At 36.4% G+C, this 18,404-nt stretch overlaps 1 protein-coding gene across 1 annotated transcript in view; it reads right to left on the bottom strand.

The window, feature by feature from the left end:
- Positions 1-969: 969 nt before the first annotated feature.
- The window catches only part of LOC306847385 (A disintegrin and metalloproteinase with thrombospondin motifs 7-like), a 94,491-nt gene continuing 77,056 nt past the window's right edge, over positions 970-18,404 (bottom strand). Inside the window, exons 23-24 of the mRNA XM_079381311.1 lie at positions 17,018-17,180; positions 970-2,729 (exon numbers count right to left, since the gene is read on the bottom strand). Of these exons, the coding sequence (XP_079237437.1) occupies positions 2,581-2,729; positions 17,018-17,180 (312 nt within the window). The 3' untranslated portion in view covers positions 970-2,580. The remainder of the gene's footprint in view (positions 2,730-17,017; positions 17,181-18,404) is intronic.

Raw genomic sequence — 18,404 nt, 5'->3', positions numbered from 1 at the left:
TGGACCTGAGCTAAGATGAACAAACAATTAACAGTGGTATTTTTGTTAAATAACATTAACAAAGATTAATAAATAGTGTAACAAATATATCGGCCATTGCTGATTCATGCATTTACTAATGTCAACTAAAAGGATCTTATTTGGAAAGTATTACCCATGTCTACATACTGGGCAGTCCTGAAGCATCAGCTAAGCACAGAATTACAAGCCTAAACAAACATTTAATGAAATTAACATTATTACAAATGAATTACATGTCTCAGTGCAACTTCACAAACAAAATATGTTGCATTTGCTGTTTGTTGTTGATCAGTTGTTAGTAATGCAGCGCAGGCCTCGCATCTGAATCATTAGAGCAAAACAACATGAAATGATGAACACTGCAGCTACATCACATGGTCCTTGGATGAACGAGTGATGAAAGTAAAGTGTCATGCAGAAATTCTTTTTAATGAAAATGTGCTACCAGCTTTCCTTTTTTGAGAGAATCAGTTTTTTTTCCCCACATAAAACCAAATGATACCTGAACTGTGATAAAACAAAACATATAATTTAGTTTTGGTTTAGGTAGAGAGAATATGCAGCAGTTTATACAACATAGGCTACAACTCAAGGAGTCACATGTACAGTTATTTGGCTAATTTCGTGGGAGATATGCTATCATTTAAATGGGAATCTGCACATTCTGGAGTTTCGCATGAAGGTGAAACTGTTCCCTGAATGGATTTCACTTGGTTTTAAGTTGGTACATTGAAGTTGCTGTGATGACCAAAAATATAGCCAAGAGAAAGCTTGGTTTGAAAGTAATGTTTGTGTTAGTGTGTGCTTCATATGTTTACAATTGATATAAAAACTGACCTTTTTTGTCTGTGAAATTTCAAAGACATAGTGCTAATGACTATGCCTTAAAGGTGTATTCACATTTACTGTTGTTTAGTGTGTTTTTTTTTTTTTTTTTTTTTTTTTATTGTGGGTGAAATCCAGTCATTTCAATAGGATTCCACATGATCAGGAATTTTTTTTTTTTTTTTTTTTGCAGGTGTAAGATCTCCTCATGTGATCACGCAAATTCGCAGCGTTGACCAACATAAAGCTGCATGGTTTAAAAGTGACCTCTGTGTGAACTAAGCTTCATACATTATTTTTGTCCACGAAACTTTGCAGAAATGTCACAGATGTGACCGCATCTCAACACTGAATGCACAGAAAAGGCAAAAACAACCATACTAAACATTTACTTAGTGTAACATCTTGACAGTTTTTCTTTAACTGATGTCTCCAACGGTTGTATCTCATATTATACACTAGAGGAATACAATGAATGCATTAAAAAAAAAAATGTTTATATTTTATGAAAGCAGACATTAAGCTATTCTATGTTGTATACATTTTGAAAAGTGGTACACTGAACTATTATTCTGTGTATATGTTTATTAATCCAAAGGGTAATACAGACATATAAAATGAAGGTACTATAAATAGTGTGTATAGAATTCAAGTACCAGCCAACACTAGACTGAGTGAGGAGCTTAGCGCTCGCTACCTTTAGCACCGGTTTATGTTGTAGCACCAGGTACTTCATTACTGGTTTTACATCAGATCTGCCATCAGCTTCAATAAATAGAAACATCTGCAACCTTGCAATTATGTGGTACTGCGACAAAATAATTGTCTTGAACTGTTGAACTGCAGTCCTAAATTCCTGGCAGAGTTCAAAAAGATTAAAATAGACAAATTATGAATATATGTGTTTCGTCAATTGTTAATCAGAAATGAATGTTTAATTACTATAGTAGTCAGTGCACTGTTGATGGATTTTTGTAGGTCAACCTGCAAATTATCATCTCCCTTGAGAAAAAAGCAACAGGAATTTTTTTAACTGGCTTTTATATAATTGCAGAAAATAAGCTCTGTGACCAATAAAAGTTTGATTTGTTCTGTCTTTGTCAGAAAAAAAAAAGTTATGTAGGCAAAAAAAAAAAAAAAAAACTACTTTGCAGTCACATGATTTCAGCATCACCACTGAGCTTCTGACAACTCTTTAAAAAAAATCCCTGAAAGTAGAACAGATTGCAAGAGCGCAATTAAAAACATGACAAGGTTTTGAAAGCGGTTTAGTGAGTAGATTAGTTTTTTGTTCGGTGTGATTTAATGCAGTCCCATTTAGCCTCTAGTTAGCAACCAACCTTTTTAAGACAAGTAGAAGTAAAATCACAAGTGGGTTTTACTGATGTATTTATGCCTTATGACTTCAGGACGATGGAAACGGAAATGCTAAAATGCTAACTCGACATGTTAAAAATACACCATGCCTGCATTAGTCTATAGTGAGATGGCAAGATGGTCCACTTTACCTGTTTTGCTACCACTTATCTGAGATGATGGGTGGAAATAAGCACCTCTTACTCTATGTGTTAAAGGATGTAAGGATAAAGTAGCTCCCTGATGAACTGTTGGTCAATGGCAACAGCTTGACCAGACCAGTCTGTCCAACAATGGATTGGTCCATAGCTGCTTTGAGTATTTGTGTAATCTTTTGTTCCCTGGCTTACAACATTCATTCTGCAATCCCCCTGCATCTCAGCGACTTGCAATGCGATCATTACCCCGTGATGGGAGCCCGCAGGTCTTGCAGCACTTTGCACGGACTGAAGGCACTTGACATCGCCCAAGCCACTGGAGGGTCTGACAGAAGCGTAATGTCAAATGGTCCCGTAAACACAACTGACCTGAAAAACACAGACAGAGAACAAACATGAGCGACACTGCAGTTAGGACAGCTCTAGAGGGGTGAGACTGCTTCACCACCTACGCGAGATACATGCACTAGTGCGTTCACACATTTGCCCTCAAGCCAGGCGACACGTTACAGCAACACAGGCACCTCAGTGATAACAAATCACACTGCCGTGAATGCCTGAAATAAAATCAAGTTGACTACATATATACCATAAAACATGCATTTTCAATAAGGATCCTTTTCTCACTTCCAGGGTTCAAGGGTTGATGGAAGTCATCATTAGTTAACAACATCAATGGTTAACAGAAACTACAACAAATATAATTTTTGCTTTCCCATTTGACCCAACAGCAAAAGGAAAAAATCCACAATATCATTTATATGACTTTTCAAAGGAGGAAAAAAATGAGAGATTGATTACATTGGTCAGAAGAGAGAAATATGTCAAATTTCCCATCATTCCCTCAGCTGTTGTCTTAGAAACACTCATGCAGCAACAATAACCATTTTTTTGTACGTAAGATGGGACGAGGCATGCTGCTGGATTTGGATCCCTTGAGCACTGGAGGTCCAGCACACTGACAAATCCTTTACACATTATGAATTCACTCCTGTTATTCAAGCCTTTCCATTACAAGGACTCCAACTGCAAGTCCTGAAATGAACCTCAGTCCTATTTTGAATTGTCCTGCTATGCTAAGAGTCTGTGAAGAAAACCACCGGGGTAATTCTTTATATTGATCTAGAAATCATGTACAGTGTCTGTACCTCACAAAGTCTCAAAACAGCAGTTATTTGTAAGCCTGTATTTTTATTTATGAAAAAAAAATATTTGAAATTAGAAATTATTCAAAATATAAAAGATTAAATATTGCTTGGAATATAAAAATGTCATATTTTGCCACAAAATATCTCTGGTGTACTAGTTTTACCTTTGTTGGGCATGCTTTTAAAGCATTCAGCAAGACGAGAAATATTTTCTCTGTGAATACCATTTACAAGACATCATGTGTGCCATTAAAAGGCTGATTAAAAGTACACTCTAAATGCCTCATATTTAGCCTTGTCTGAAATACTGATAAGACCAAAAGCCCTTAAAGCAAAGACCAAAAACAAAGAAGGAAGCAAAGTGTTGCAGACAGCCCTACTAAATGAATTTTCAGGGCATTTCCACTGGATTGAGTTCTAACAGAAGGAGTCATTCACGTCTTAGCACGACACCATCTCCTCATGCTGCTAGATCACACAGCGTGTTGACATCAGTGGGGTCAGGGGCCCCAGCTGCAGTGGGATCACACACTGCACCCCCTCACCAAAACCCCAATAGACCCTTTCCTTCCCACACTGCCACTCTGTTCACAGGCACGTAGTGGGACGAGTGATGCTGTGTGAACCATGTCCCAACTACTTTTCTACTTTATCAGAAATCTCCAAAAGCCTCATGTATAAACAACATAGACTTCTCACAAAACACACACTGAAAGCTTGCTCCTATGCACATAATGGATTTTAAAAAAATTATTCTTTGTCTGCTTTAAGTAAAGTAACAAAAGTCGGTAACACTTTACAATAAGGTTCCATTTGTTAACATGAACTAACAATGAACAGCTGCATTTTTATTAACGAATGTTAACAATAAATACTGTAACAAATGTATTGTTCATTGTGAGTTAACAAATGGAACCTTGAAGTGTCATCAAGTCTGCTTTTAAACAGCCATTTAATATCTTGAATGGGTTATAACACACTTGTTTTTTTATAAGGCATTGTGCATGCATTAAGAATACCTTTATGATGCATTATAAATGCAGGCTTCATCTGGAGTTATAATGCATCATGCTCTTAAAAGTTATAACCACAAATAGGTAATTATTATAATGTATTGTAATGATTATTTATCAATGATGCAACATATCTTAAGGTTGTTTATAAAGCATTATGCATGAATTAAGAATACCCTCAAAATGCATTTCAAATACAAGCTTCATAGAAAGTGTTACCAAACTGTTTCTACACCATTTTTTTCACAGTAGACTAGGACCGTGAAAGCAGTTTAGTTTTTTTATCTTTAATTTTTCGGAGCTCTACAGAATTCACCAGCTGCTTCAGAAAAGAACATTTAGGCCTATTATAAGCATGCAATCATTTTGTGCCTGTAATACCTTCGGTGTGTAATTCAGTGCATATTCTGCATCTCACGTGAAGCAGTTCATAAATAGTTGATTGTGCAGTAAAATAAAAGATTAGGTTTTAATATACATGCAAAGCATTTTCACTACATGTCCTAGTTTTTGCTTTTTCTCTGCTCACAAACACCTCATTACCAGCCTGTGAAAGCTGTCATGTCCTGTCAGCTCAAAGAAAGTTAAAGCCCACAACACCACATAGTGCACAGTCTGCTCATCCATGACCCAGAGTTCATTCAGTCACTGGTTATGTGTGATTCACAGCACACTTACCATATTGACAATAAATGTGAGTGCCAGTGCCATGTGAAGCTGCTACTAAAAATCAGAGAATGAATGGACTGACCATTAACTAGAAAGAACAGTAATGTTTTATTACAAAAAGAGGATGAATTAGGGCCTAATGATGCTTAATTTTATGAGTCACTTCATTGTACATTAAGTATCTTGATCGATGAAATTGCAATCTCATTGGATGTACATCACCCTATTACGCCTAGCCTCATAAATGTATGCAAATATACAATGAGGTTTTTGCTGTAAAGATGCAAATGCTAGCTAGGCAGTGAAATTTGGCTGCACTTGGCATGGCTAAAAAAAAAACTCCAAATAGGAGGCAGCTAAAATTGTTTTGATGATTACTTTAGAGAAGGCAATAGCTGTTGTGTACCTTTTTTTTTTGGTGCTCCCAAACTACTGTATGATGATGCAATTCTGCTTTGGGTGAGTTATGATTATAGATGTGGCCCAAGTCACCAGAAGCAAATGTGCATTTATAATTTATATTTGGAGGGCATTTTCAAATTGTCTTTTCATGACTAAATAGCTATCCAATCAGTTAAAATGTATGGGGTCCTATACAGTAGTTCTTAAATATTACATCACATGTGCAAAGTTATTGGACAGGATTAAAAATGTTTAGGGATGCATAATTATGATAAAAATAATGATCATAATTGTCAATCATTTACTTTAACACTGCGATCGCTATTGTTAATTTTCTAATAATATAAGCAGTAAGGGGCAGTCATGGCCTACTGGATAGAGAGTTGGACTTGTAACCTGAAGGTCGTGGGTTCTCAGGTCCAGCAGGGATTGTAGGTGGGGGAGTGAATAACCAACACTCTCTCCACCCTCAATACCACGACTGAGGTGAGACCCTTGAGCAAGGCACCGAACCCCCAACTGCTCCCTGGGCGCCGCAGCATTGGCTGCCCACTGCTCCGGGTGTATGTTCACTACTGTGGGTGGATGGGTTAAATGCAGAGCACAAATTCCGAGTATGGGCCACCATACTTGCCCCCCCCCCCTTTTCCCCAGTATACTAAAATACTAATTTTCCTTAGGAACAAATTTTGAAAGTCACAAAATTTGTTATGCTCATCAAGACTGCATGTATTTCATTAAAAATACAATAAAAATAAAATAAATAAAAATTGTCATATTGTAAGATAGTATTTCAATTTAAAATGACTGTTTATAGACTTTAAAATTATGTAATTTATTTCTGTGATGGCAAACCTAAACATTCAGCAGAGAATAAAGTTATTCCTCTTATAATTATCAGTGTTGAAATATTAAATTTTGTGAAAACCATTATATATTTTTTCCCTTGATGAACAGAAAGTTTAAACATAATTCAGTATCGATATAAACATTATGGCTTTTAATGATTTTTTCAGGTATAATCAGAGTGTTGTTAAGTATTCATAAGCATGAATGGACACTATTTTCCTTTTTTTGATATTGTGCAGTTGCTTTGACACAATTTACATTGTTAAAAGCGCTATATAAATAAAGGTGACTTGACTTGACTTGAATGAACACTAACCTCTAATTACAACTCAATAATTAAATAATAATAATAATAATTAAAAGCACAGTGTATGAGAGATAATGAAAGACTTGCACATTCAATCATAAACACGTACACACATGCACGCTTCCTGTATTTACATGATTTATTCCAGACAGAGCAGCAGACCAAATCCCGTGACACACAGTGGCCTTCGGCCGGGAGAGGGCTCATTAAACCGGTCTGAACTCACCCCACCTCCCCAACATCCTGTAAGAGCGGTTTTAAACAATGTTGAGGAGCCTAAGTGATACAGGAAATGTAGTTTGTGTTTATTTTTGGTCACTCATTCAGTACTCAAACCAAATGAGCAGCAGTAGGCAATGAAACCTCTGTTCTCATGGCAACTAAACACACAATTTTTCAGTCAGGGATTTTCCCCAACCTTGGACATGAACATAACATGAACTAACAATTGGTTTATTTACTTAAATATAAGATCCTCAATGTTATTAGGTTAATTCATAGGAAAATATGCATGCCTTTCCAATCGTCCATCAAAATATTAATAATTTATTCTGCTGCTGAAACTATTTTTATTTTTGTCTGGCATTACCTATCACCTTAAAACTTGGGTGTTAAAATGCTCATATATAGACAGAACAACTTATAGGAAAGAAACAAAAAACACAAAACTTTAATGTCAATGAGATTTAACAGAAAGCATACATCATGTATTTCAGTATGAACTCAAACTTTCTCTATAAAATTCTTCCAGGAAAAAACAATCAAAACCATGCTTTACACATTAATTTTAGAGCTTTATACTATCGCTGTATGTCAACAATTGTCTCATTTATTATATTTTTTCTGAGAAGTTGTGGGAATAAATCTGGGAACACTGGGAAATATTTGGGGACTTCATGGAAACACATTGAAACATTGAGCCTTTGAGAAATACTGTACATTTACATTTGTTTAGCATACTGCTTACTGTGTGTTATCACAATGCTTTAAGATGTACAGCAACACAGGGTTAATTTGTTATACCACAGAATTAAACTTAGCTAGTAGGTAACAGCTGACTTCAGTTGAAGTGGCATGAAAATCCACTTGTGATCTATTTGGACAACGCCAAAATAATTCATTCCAAACAGTTACGCAAGACCTCTCTCAACATCCAAAACACTGTCAGGAGTGACAGGATTTGAGCTGCAGCATGCCTTGCCAAAAGAGGTTATTATCTGAGGCCAAAGGAAAAAACAATACTATTAATAGCCCTTTGGGATGTCATGATTTACAAATCTGGAGTGGGAAAGTCCATACTCAGAAACCAATTCTTAATCAGAAAGCACCCAGGATGGAAAATCAGTGAAACTTCCCTTAGTGTCACAAAAGACTGTGAGACACTCCAGCTGACACTATGACAGTCTGAGCCAAAAGAACCAGGTTTTTGGCAGTTGATCAAGTAGCTGATTAATTCACAATTCAGCACCACCAAACAAACTGAAACAAAGTGCTGCTAATAAATGAGAGCCTCTGCAGAATACTGTTGATGTCAAGTATTGACTGTGAAAAGCCAGGAGCCTGGATTAAACCCAGTGTCAACCAACCAAAATGATTAAATAATGAGGACAAAGTGAAGATGAGGTAGCCTAGCATAACCAATAGTAGTCAGTTCTTGCCATTTTTTGTGCGCTGTATTCGGTGTATGGGTGTAGAAATAGTTTACACCTGTTACATGGTATAGCTCTTGTTAAGTAGCTTCATGACTAAAATATATTAGTCAAGAACACACCTATCCAACTGTCTTTGTGACAGGTGGAATAATACACCTGGCTGTAAAAGACAGTGAGATGTCACCTAGGTCCTAAAGTGGTCATGAACTGAGAAACCAAAATTCTCTTGATCGTTTGACATACTATACTTACTATATTGTACTATAAACAAATCCTATGGAAATTGTACTATAAAAAATATTGTAAGTTTCAGAACTTAAAACTTTGTCGTTAATCTAAAAACAGCTTATAGTGAAGGCAATCTGCCAAAATGTCAGCTTTTGGAATGTATTACTCTATGATGTAATAATGTTGATAAGCACCGCCTCTGCAGAAAAAGCTCATCGCTGCCTGCTTAGCCCCGCCCACCGATTCATGCATGCAGTGTTTATAAGAGAGACAAAAGCACAGCAGAAACCAAACAATAAAGACTGACCTAAATCACAGCAGCGTCTATCTATGAGGAATGTACGCTGTCAAACATACACAACTATTAGCAAATCATAGCAGAGGGTTTTTACTTCCGAGTCTACACTCTGACATGCCTATTCAAACAGAGCGTTCTGATGAAGGGGGTTAAAAACAGGACAGAAAATAGCCTATTACTTCTAAATTATGATGTTTTTTATTTAAACATCTTGATAACAACATAAGTGGACTCTAGAGTACAAAATAAAAAACAAAGGCAGTTCATGACCCCTTTAATACTAGGTGGAAAGGTATGTGCCTCAGTTGACCATTTCTTTTCTTATTATCAATAATTGGATCACTAGCTATATTTCTATCACCCTGTTTTTATGCGCATTTTGAAGTATTGCATCAGAAATTATGGAAACTAATTTGCAAAAAAAACGTTTTTACACTTGCTTGAGATGGTTTTTGGCTTTATTTGTCAAAAAACAAATTTATTTGGCTAATGTCTTTCCATCTTTTGCACATCAAAAAAGTCACGTGACTTTGTGCGATGAGACAGCATAACTTGACTAACCAGAGAACTGATCTCGTTGCATAGCATCTGAAATGTTGTTACGGTCATTCTGAAATGTCTGAGCAATGTCGTCAAAGTATTTCTGTATTGCCTCTCAGAATTGTCTTACACGGCCAAGTAGGGCTCGTTGCAGTCCACAAGATCCAGGGGGCGTGGTTGGATCCACATCTAGGGGGTGGAGATTGGTAGGTTTAGGGGTGGAGATTGGTAGGTTTAAGTGTGGAGATGGGGTGGGTTTAAGGATCAGGGGGTGGAGATGGGTAGGTAAACGTAAGGTGGGAGGAGTTGGATCTGGATCCCACCACGCCCCCTGGATCTTGTGGGCTGCAGCGAGATGCTCCTCTACACAGCTGTGTTAACAAACAGCAGGCTTTCGCCTCCAAAAGCAATGACCACATTTATTGTGTTTTGTCTATTCTCTCTGAGGCGCGAGTAATTTATTATACATGAAAATTATTATATTCAGTGGCTTCTCCTACTCTTCTTAGCGATATTTAGTGCCAGTTTATCAGGAAGTGACGATTTTGTTGAATGGAAACGGTGCTTTATTTGCAAATGTTTTATGCCATATTCCAATTTTGTGCATAAGTTAAATTCACAGCTTTGGATGGAAACATAGCTACTGAAAAAAAAAAAATCTTAGAAAATGATACTGCCGAGAAACTGAACAAATTATGAAATTCTACACACTATGAATGGTAAAATGCAAGGTCTGACACAGAACATTACACATGCTCTGAAGTGTGTATGGGTTAAAATGAATAATATATCAAAAGTTTAGGTTTTTCACCTAGAAAAAGTTTGCACATAACATGGTGGCATACTTATTTTTTTAGAAATAAAATCATTGCACCCCAGCTAATAATAATGAAGTGTCTTTATTATTACCCTTTAGTGAACTCCACCAGGGTAAAATAATTATAAGCAAACATTTCCCAAAACGAATTAAACGTGGGTGGATTTCTTGGATAATTTCTTTTAAAAAGTAAGGAATTAAACACATGCACCACCAAACCGCTCATCATGAATCACATTTTAATTAGCAGACTGAGCTAAAGCAATTTTCTCAGGACTAGCACATGACAGGCCTAGCGGTACATTTCAAAGTGATGATAATGGTAATTAAAGGCTGTGAGCCAGGTGAGCTGCATTACCTGAAGAAAAAAAGAAGTGGCTGGAATTCTTCACAGGACTAAGGAGGAGTAAAGGTTAAGGGAGGGGGCATTTTCTTGCTTGAAAATAATATATGACTCTTGTAAATTTGACTGAAAACTCAACAACGCTTGTAGGTTTAAAGTAAATTCTGTTCTCTTTCATTCTGTTTCAGATATATTCTACTTCACTGTATTCTGTCTCATTACAGTACATAAGTAGAATGGGCTGTAAATGTCATTTTTAATGTTCAATTTTAAACTAAGATTCTTTAAGCTATAATTTTTTATCTTCTTTTTTTACATCTTTTTTAAATCGTATTATTTTGCCTGAGACTATAACTCTGGTTCATGTGAAACTCTTGTTTCAGATGAAAGACCTGTATTGGGTGTCATTCTCTTTATATATCAGAATAATCACTGTCTGGTGTTGGACTGCACACACAGGTTTATTCTATCCCCAGTGACCCATGACAAAAGAGCAGCAATGAAGGGGGATTCAGACATCCGTAAATGGCACAATCCTCAGCAACCAGCAATAATCAAGCCAAACCAATCTAAAGGTGCAGCACTTTATGGAATTTCAATAGCAAACACAGAGTAAAAAATTATTTTTTTCTCCCTCTCTCTCTCTTAGTATGATTGCTGATAAATGGAAGGCAATTTCTTTAAACCTATAAAATGACATTATTATTCATGCTACTGTGACACGGCCACAAAACAGAGAAACTGTGTTCATTTCAAATATTCTAATTATTTCAAACATTGCTAATAATGCAGTGACAATTGTTTGTTTATATTTTTGTTATGGTTATTTATATTTGTATACTGTTTTGAGTTGGAATATGAGGGACTCTTATTGAAAAAGGCCACTATTTAAGGAAGTAGGAACTGGTGGCTATTTTGTTTTAGGTAATGGCACATGGTTGGACTGGGGCATGCTTTGAGAGGCTGGCAAATAAAGGTGCTGGGAAATGCCTTGCTCTCACTAGTGTCAGTGCCATGGATTTATCATATATATGGCCATTGGCCAGAGGATTACCTGAATTGGGGGGTTGAGGCCTATTTTCAGTGAACAAGAACGTTTTCTCTGTCTCGGATCGTTTGTGGATTTTCCCGTTTTTCCTGGAGCATTGCAGGTGGGATCCAGGAATCCCTGAGAAGATAACGTGGGTGAGACTGATAGAGTTTTTTTGCTGGGATTATTGCTTTTTTGGACTGCTTCTTTGTTGTGGACTCTGATGGATGATATTTGGATATCTGTGCCTTTATACTCGTGGACTTATATCAGAGTTTGTCTTTTGGACTCAATTTACTTATTTACCTTCCAATGTGCTGTTCATTGTGCTGTAGGGTTGAACAATGTTTGTTTGCAGTTTATATGTTTATTAATACATGCATTGAATCTCTGAGAGTCTTATGTTTGGCACATGCTTTATTGAATTGATGGTTGGTAAACTGTTTAAAACAAGGTTACCCAAAAAAGAATCCTTTGGTAACAATAAGACTTAAAGTAAGATAAGTTTAAATTGTTACACTACCAGGTAATTGCAGTTCACAATAACACACACCATATTTACCAAAGGATACTGAGTGCAAAGATTTGTCCTAGTCACAGAAGAAAAAAATCCCTTTTGGCTATGGCAGCTCAAAATGGAGTATATGTTTTTTTTTTTGTTTTTTTTTAAATGTTAAAATCACCTAGTGAAAAGTAATATACAATAATAATAGACAAACAATTTAAAATACACGTTTAACTAAACCATTCATAAGCTTATTTTCTCAAAGAGTGGAAACACTGTAGTCCTGTGGCATCTGCAACAAATGTCATTATTCAAAAGTTATTTTTCTTTCTTTATTATATTATTTTTCCAATTCTGGTTGTTTCTGCTAGTTTGCATGGATATTAAACACTGGAATTTGAACTCATAAACGCATTTAATACTAATCTCTACAATGTGGCCAAATTTCAATGTGAAATATAGCTGCAAGCATTAATTAAGAGGCCAAGCACAGCAGAGGCAAAATAAGGAGCTAAGCATGGCATGGAGCATCAGACCAACTGCAACAATTTTAGGATGATTTTAGTCAAAATTTTGAATTTTAATTTTAGTTGTCACTTTTGACAAATATGGTGACACTGTTATAAAATCGATGTGGTATTTTCTGTGTGAGGTGACAATGGCGCACACAAAGTTTGGTGTCAATATTTCAAAGCTTTGCAGAGATACAGCCTCAGATACAGTTGGGCATTATGCTTCAACGTTGTTGTGGCGTTATTCAAAAACAGTATTGTCAAAATATTTTTGTTAGTACAGTCTGAAGATGATCTGATTCGAATTAGGTGAAAATCAGACAAATGACCTAGGAGGAGTTCGAAAAAGTAGCTTTTTAATAAAAATCTAAATAGTGGACAAGAAGTTTGGAAGACAATGGCATAATTAGTATCTATGGTCGTCTAAGCATGACCCAAGGAATATTTTGAGACCAGTTTCATTACAATAGGCTAATGTAATCAAAAGTTACTGTATTAGCATTTTTTGGAAATTTCATCATTAGTGGTTAGTGAATGGTTTATAACTTTTGACCAATAGGTGGCGCTATTACCAAATTGATGTGGCAAGGTCAGTGTAAGGTGACAAAGTCTGGTATCAATATTTCAGAGCTTTCCAGAGATACAGCCTCATGTGTAGTTTGGCATCACTGTAGCAAATTCGTTTATGCATTAAATGATAACTGTTTTTTTATACAGACATGTAATCCTTAACTTTTAGCCAGCATGGTCTGATAATGATCGGAGTCAAATTTGGTGAAAAATGGACCAACGGTCTAGGAGGAGTTTAAAAAAGTAGGTTTTCAACATGAATTAAAAATGGCAGACAGGAAGTTTGGCAGACTATGGCATAATTAGTATTCATGATCTCAGTATGACCCAAAGAATATATTGAGACCAGTTTAATTACAATAGGCTAATAAACACAAAAGTTATAAGGCATTTTTGGTAATTTCATTATGTTTTGACCGCAAGGTGGCACTTTTTCAGTATTTTCAGAACATGGTGCCGAAGATACATACCGAGTTTCATAACAATTCACTGATACGTTCATAAAATATAGCATTTTACGACAAAATTCAAACTGGCTGACATGATTGGAAATGATTTGACTCGCCATGTTGCGCCAAACCTAAAGAGACAAGTTTTGTCATTTTTGGCCAAACCATTCAGAAGCCATTTTTCATCTCTCCTAACCGCCAGGTGGTGCTAGACTTGTAGTCAAGACCGCCTAAACCGAGACCAAGACACTACCAAGACCAGAAGGTATCGAGACCAAGACAAGACCAAGACCAAGACCAAGACAGACCATGTCAAGACCAAGACCAAGTCGAGACCAAGACCGATACCAAGTCGAGACCGGAGAAAAAAAACAGACTAGTGTTTAAGCTACGCAATAACTTGTATGAACAGCAGCATACTAGGGTTTACATTCAATACATATTAGACGGTATTACTTCAACTACAGGCAGAGCAATACAGAGACAGACCATGTCATGTGTGTGACTGAGCTCACTGTAAATGTTTTTTCAGACTGGGTGAGATCAACTATGTGTAGCAATTGTATGACGGCTGTTACTGCACTATTAGAGGATTGAGACTCCCTTAACTTTTGTATACTGTTGAGGACTGACATTACTGGTACTGACTGGTTCATCTGACAAAACATCAAACACCCCCAACACCATCTTGCTCCTCCAACAACTGTCTAAAGAATGAGAAATATGTAACCAATTGAAATTATACTTAATGTGTAGATGAAATTGTAACATCAAATTAAAGATACACAATTATAAACTTGGATTAGGCCTAATGTTTGACAGTCAATGTCATATGTCAATGTCAATGGCTGTCGCAAAAAAAATAAAATAAAATAAATAAATACATGCATGTGATTGGTTGCATTTGATTTGAAGGGCGCAAAATATTAATGTTGCATTATCAAACGTTGTGTTGTCGTGGATACCAAAGATTCTAGAGCGTGTAGTTTTTTTTTTTTTTGAGTGTGTAGCAGTGATGCGCGGGTAAATAAACAACCCAATCCGTATATCATTCGTCCATTCGTTTTTTGATTTAGTATTGAAAGAAGAAACATGAGAAAACGGCTTTTGGAAAAGTGTGAAAGCCCTTAGTAGCGCAAACTGTTATTTTTCTGAATGCTGATATAGGCTAGTGTTATGTAATATAGGCTTGATTTATTCATTTATTTCGTTTCATTTTCTTAATTAAGATGCTGCATGTGTTTATCCAGTCTAATCGAAGTGTGCGGCTCTCCCCCCTTTCCCAACAAAAATCCCACCCCCTCTCAGAGAATACATAAAACTGACATTACTGAGCTATATGCGCTTAAAAGTAACCTATTAAAATTATACAATGGCATTGCTCAGTTCAACGTGTTGGGAAATCGGGAATTTTGTCCCGCGTCAGCATTTATTCAACAGTTAGTTGAATATAAATACTAGAACTATATAAATTACAAAGGTTTAATTGGCATCTTTATTTCAAACGACCCGACCGACCGCGACCCGAATATCATTAAAAATATTTTTGGATGACTCGTAACCGCGGGTGACCGCGGGCACCCGCTCATTTTGGATCAACCCGCGCATCACTGGCGTGTAGTACTGCTAAATCCCCGACCACTATGACGGTCTAAGACAGCGAGACTTGACAAGACCGAGAGGTCCGAGACCAAGACAAGACCAAGACCAAAGACCGTCAAGGCCGTGACAAGACCGAGACCACGTAAAAGTGGTCTCGAGACCGGTCTCGAGACATACATCACTAGGTGGTGCTACGCCAAAACTGTGCAGGTAGTTTCAGGTCATGGTTATTATAACAAACACCAAGTTTGGTCTCAATACACCAAACTGTTGTGGAGATATTGCCTCACGTTAATTTTTGCGTGCTCTTCATTGAATCCGTTCATGTGTTATTTGAGAACGGTTTGGCTAATCAACTTGAGTTCCATAACTTTTTGCCAGCATGGTCTAAAGATGATCTGAGCAAATTTGATGAGGAGAAAGAGAGCAAAGTTTTTAAGTATTTACATTACGACCCCTTAAGTTTAGCTTGTAGAGTTGTCACCGTAATACACCTGCAAATTAAGAAAACAACTTCATCAATTTGACAACACATGCGCTACAAATACTCACAACACAACCAAAGAAACGCGCTGCAAATAAAAATCTTTATTTGGTTGTGTTGTGAGCATTTGCAGCACCTGCTGTCAAACTGATGATGTTTTCTTGATTTGCTGGTGCTTTTTCTATTTGCATGTGTTTTCTGAAGTTGCAGCGCGTTGAGCTCTGTCGGCCACCGTATAATACACTGTAAAACAACACCCCTGCCTCTCCCCTAACTACCTTCTGCAAATTTCTGTCATGTTCAACAAGTGACCAAAGAACTAACGATTTATAATCTTTGAAGTGACTCCCGACAGTGTGGAATACAAAAGTATGTCAAAATACCCATCTTGGCAAGTATCCTCAAAAACAGTCGGCTATGTCTTACATGAACACAAACATTTGAGAAAGAAATCAAATGTGTGTCATTTTAGACCTATGAGTTGTTTAATGTGACCTCGCCTAATTTACAAGCTGCTGTCGGTGTCCTTAATGTTATTCCAATAAATATAAGTAAATAAAAAAGAGAAAATCACTCACTGCTCTTGACTGAATAACTGATTACGATTAATCTATATTTTATTTATACATTGAGGAATATGCAATGTTATTTTACATTTTATTTTTGTACTTGAACACCTACAAATCTAAAAACCCAAACCATCTTTAACTTTATCTGTATATTTGTTCTATTTATTTATTTGTGCTATTGCTTGTAATTTGTTAATTTGCTCTTAATTACTGACTGTTCACTTGTCTTTAATAATATTTGAACTTTATTTATTTGTTAGGCTAGTAGTTTTTCCTGTGGTATTGAAATTGGAATTGAGAATTGTAAAATTCACTGGTTTATAATTTTGTTGTGTACGCTTATTTATTATAATACAAGATAACATGGGTCAAAAACTGTGATAACTTTTTTTTTTTTTTTTACAACAAAGTTACTTGAAATACTATAAATGTTAAATGTTACTACTTCATCTGGAAGAAGGGGGGCAATATTTCTGTCTTGCACAACCCCTTTAAACTCTTCATGGTGTCTGTACCTTAAGTTCTTTCAGTTTAATTGATTTAAAATTTTATTACCTTAAAATCACATTTGAATTCAACCTCATTCATGCTAATTTTATAAGGCAACCTCATTTTAACCGTCTATATACAGTATGCATTCATTGTCTCTAGCTCACAAAGCTCCACTTACCAGAGGGGGCGCTGTCACAGTCATGAATGTTACACTTCTTTGTGTTTTTTGGTCGAGGTTCGTGATCACAATCAACATGCTCATTTTCATCCTCGAGCTCGGCCTTAGTGTTGACGCATTTCACCAGTCTACGCTGAACACCACCTCCACAGGACACCGAACACTGCAAATATACAATAGACAACACCGTTAAACACCCAGTACGATCAACGACCTATTGCAATGCTTTGACAACCGAGGACCGTCTTGAAAGGAGTCATATCCTAACATTTATCTAAAATTTTATCTTTTTCCCTCCACTTTGACTCGATCTGATTTTTTTTCTGTTCATGTTTTTGAATCTGTAAGAGAAAATAGTTGGAATTAAGTTTTTACATGCTTAATTTTTTCCTGTTAATTAGATTTCAGTTCGATCAATTCCATTCAGACTGAGTTCAGTCAGACTGATTGGGGTATTTTGGGGGGTTTTTGGTATAAACTGAGACATCAGTCCGATTATGAATTCATTATTTGGGTGCATGTAAACATAGCAATGTTAGCCCAGGTTTCCTAATTCAAAAGCTTTTAAAAGTTTTACATGACCAATGCCCACCCAAGGTTTGAAGGACTTTTATATCTCATCATAGGAATCCTACTAACAAACCAGCCTTATTTTGCAAAAACAACACTAAGAACTGCTTAAGGAATAAGGAGACCACATTATAGGTTTTGCGAGGTGGTTTACACAACTTTACATACTCCGGTCCACATGTGCATTTAACATGATTTCCACATGATTTGACAGCACTGGTATGGAGGTGGTGTATAGAAGAGGCTCTCTGTATCAAAGGCAGGTTCAGATGCTGATGTACCCAAAGGGGTAGACCACATCAGCAACTTAATTGCAGGATGAACATTGTGAGTTTATATGAGCACACTGTGATTTGACTTCACTGATTGTCCAATTATGTTACTTCCTACATGCAGGTCTGACATTCTGCACACACACACTGTGAATAATCCATTAAATCACTTTATCTTTGAATATCTAGAATGAAAAACCGAATGAGAGATAATTACAAATGAATCAATCTTCTGTCATTTTCTTCCACCATTTGGGATGTTACCATTTTCAGAAATTGCCAAAAAAAAGTTTTGCTTTCCAATGTTTTGTTGTTTTGATTCCATCTAATAAAAGTAAAATATACTGACCAAAGTTCTTGTGGGTGGGGGATTTGTGAAGCACAGTGGTTCTCAAAGTGTGGGGTAGTATTGTAAGGGATTGTGCGAGTCGTCTTATATTCTCAAATATTTTCACTTTTAATCACTTTTATACATTAAAATCATGAGAAGCAATGAGGTCTGTCTGCAGTTACTTATTCTCTAGTTTTATGGTGCAGATTTCACT

The sequence above is a fragment of the Barbus barbus genome (assembly GCF_936440315.1).
Source record: "Barbus barbus genome assembly, chromosome: 1".
NCBI lineage: Eukaryota > Metazoa > Chordata > Actinopteri > Cypriniformes > Cyprinidae > Barbus > Barbus barbus.
Note: the sequence above shows the minus strand (reverse complement) of the source record. Positions and strands in the feature narration are given on the sequence as shown.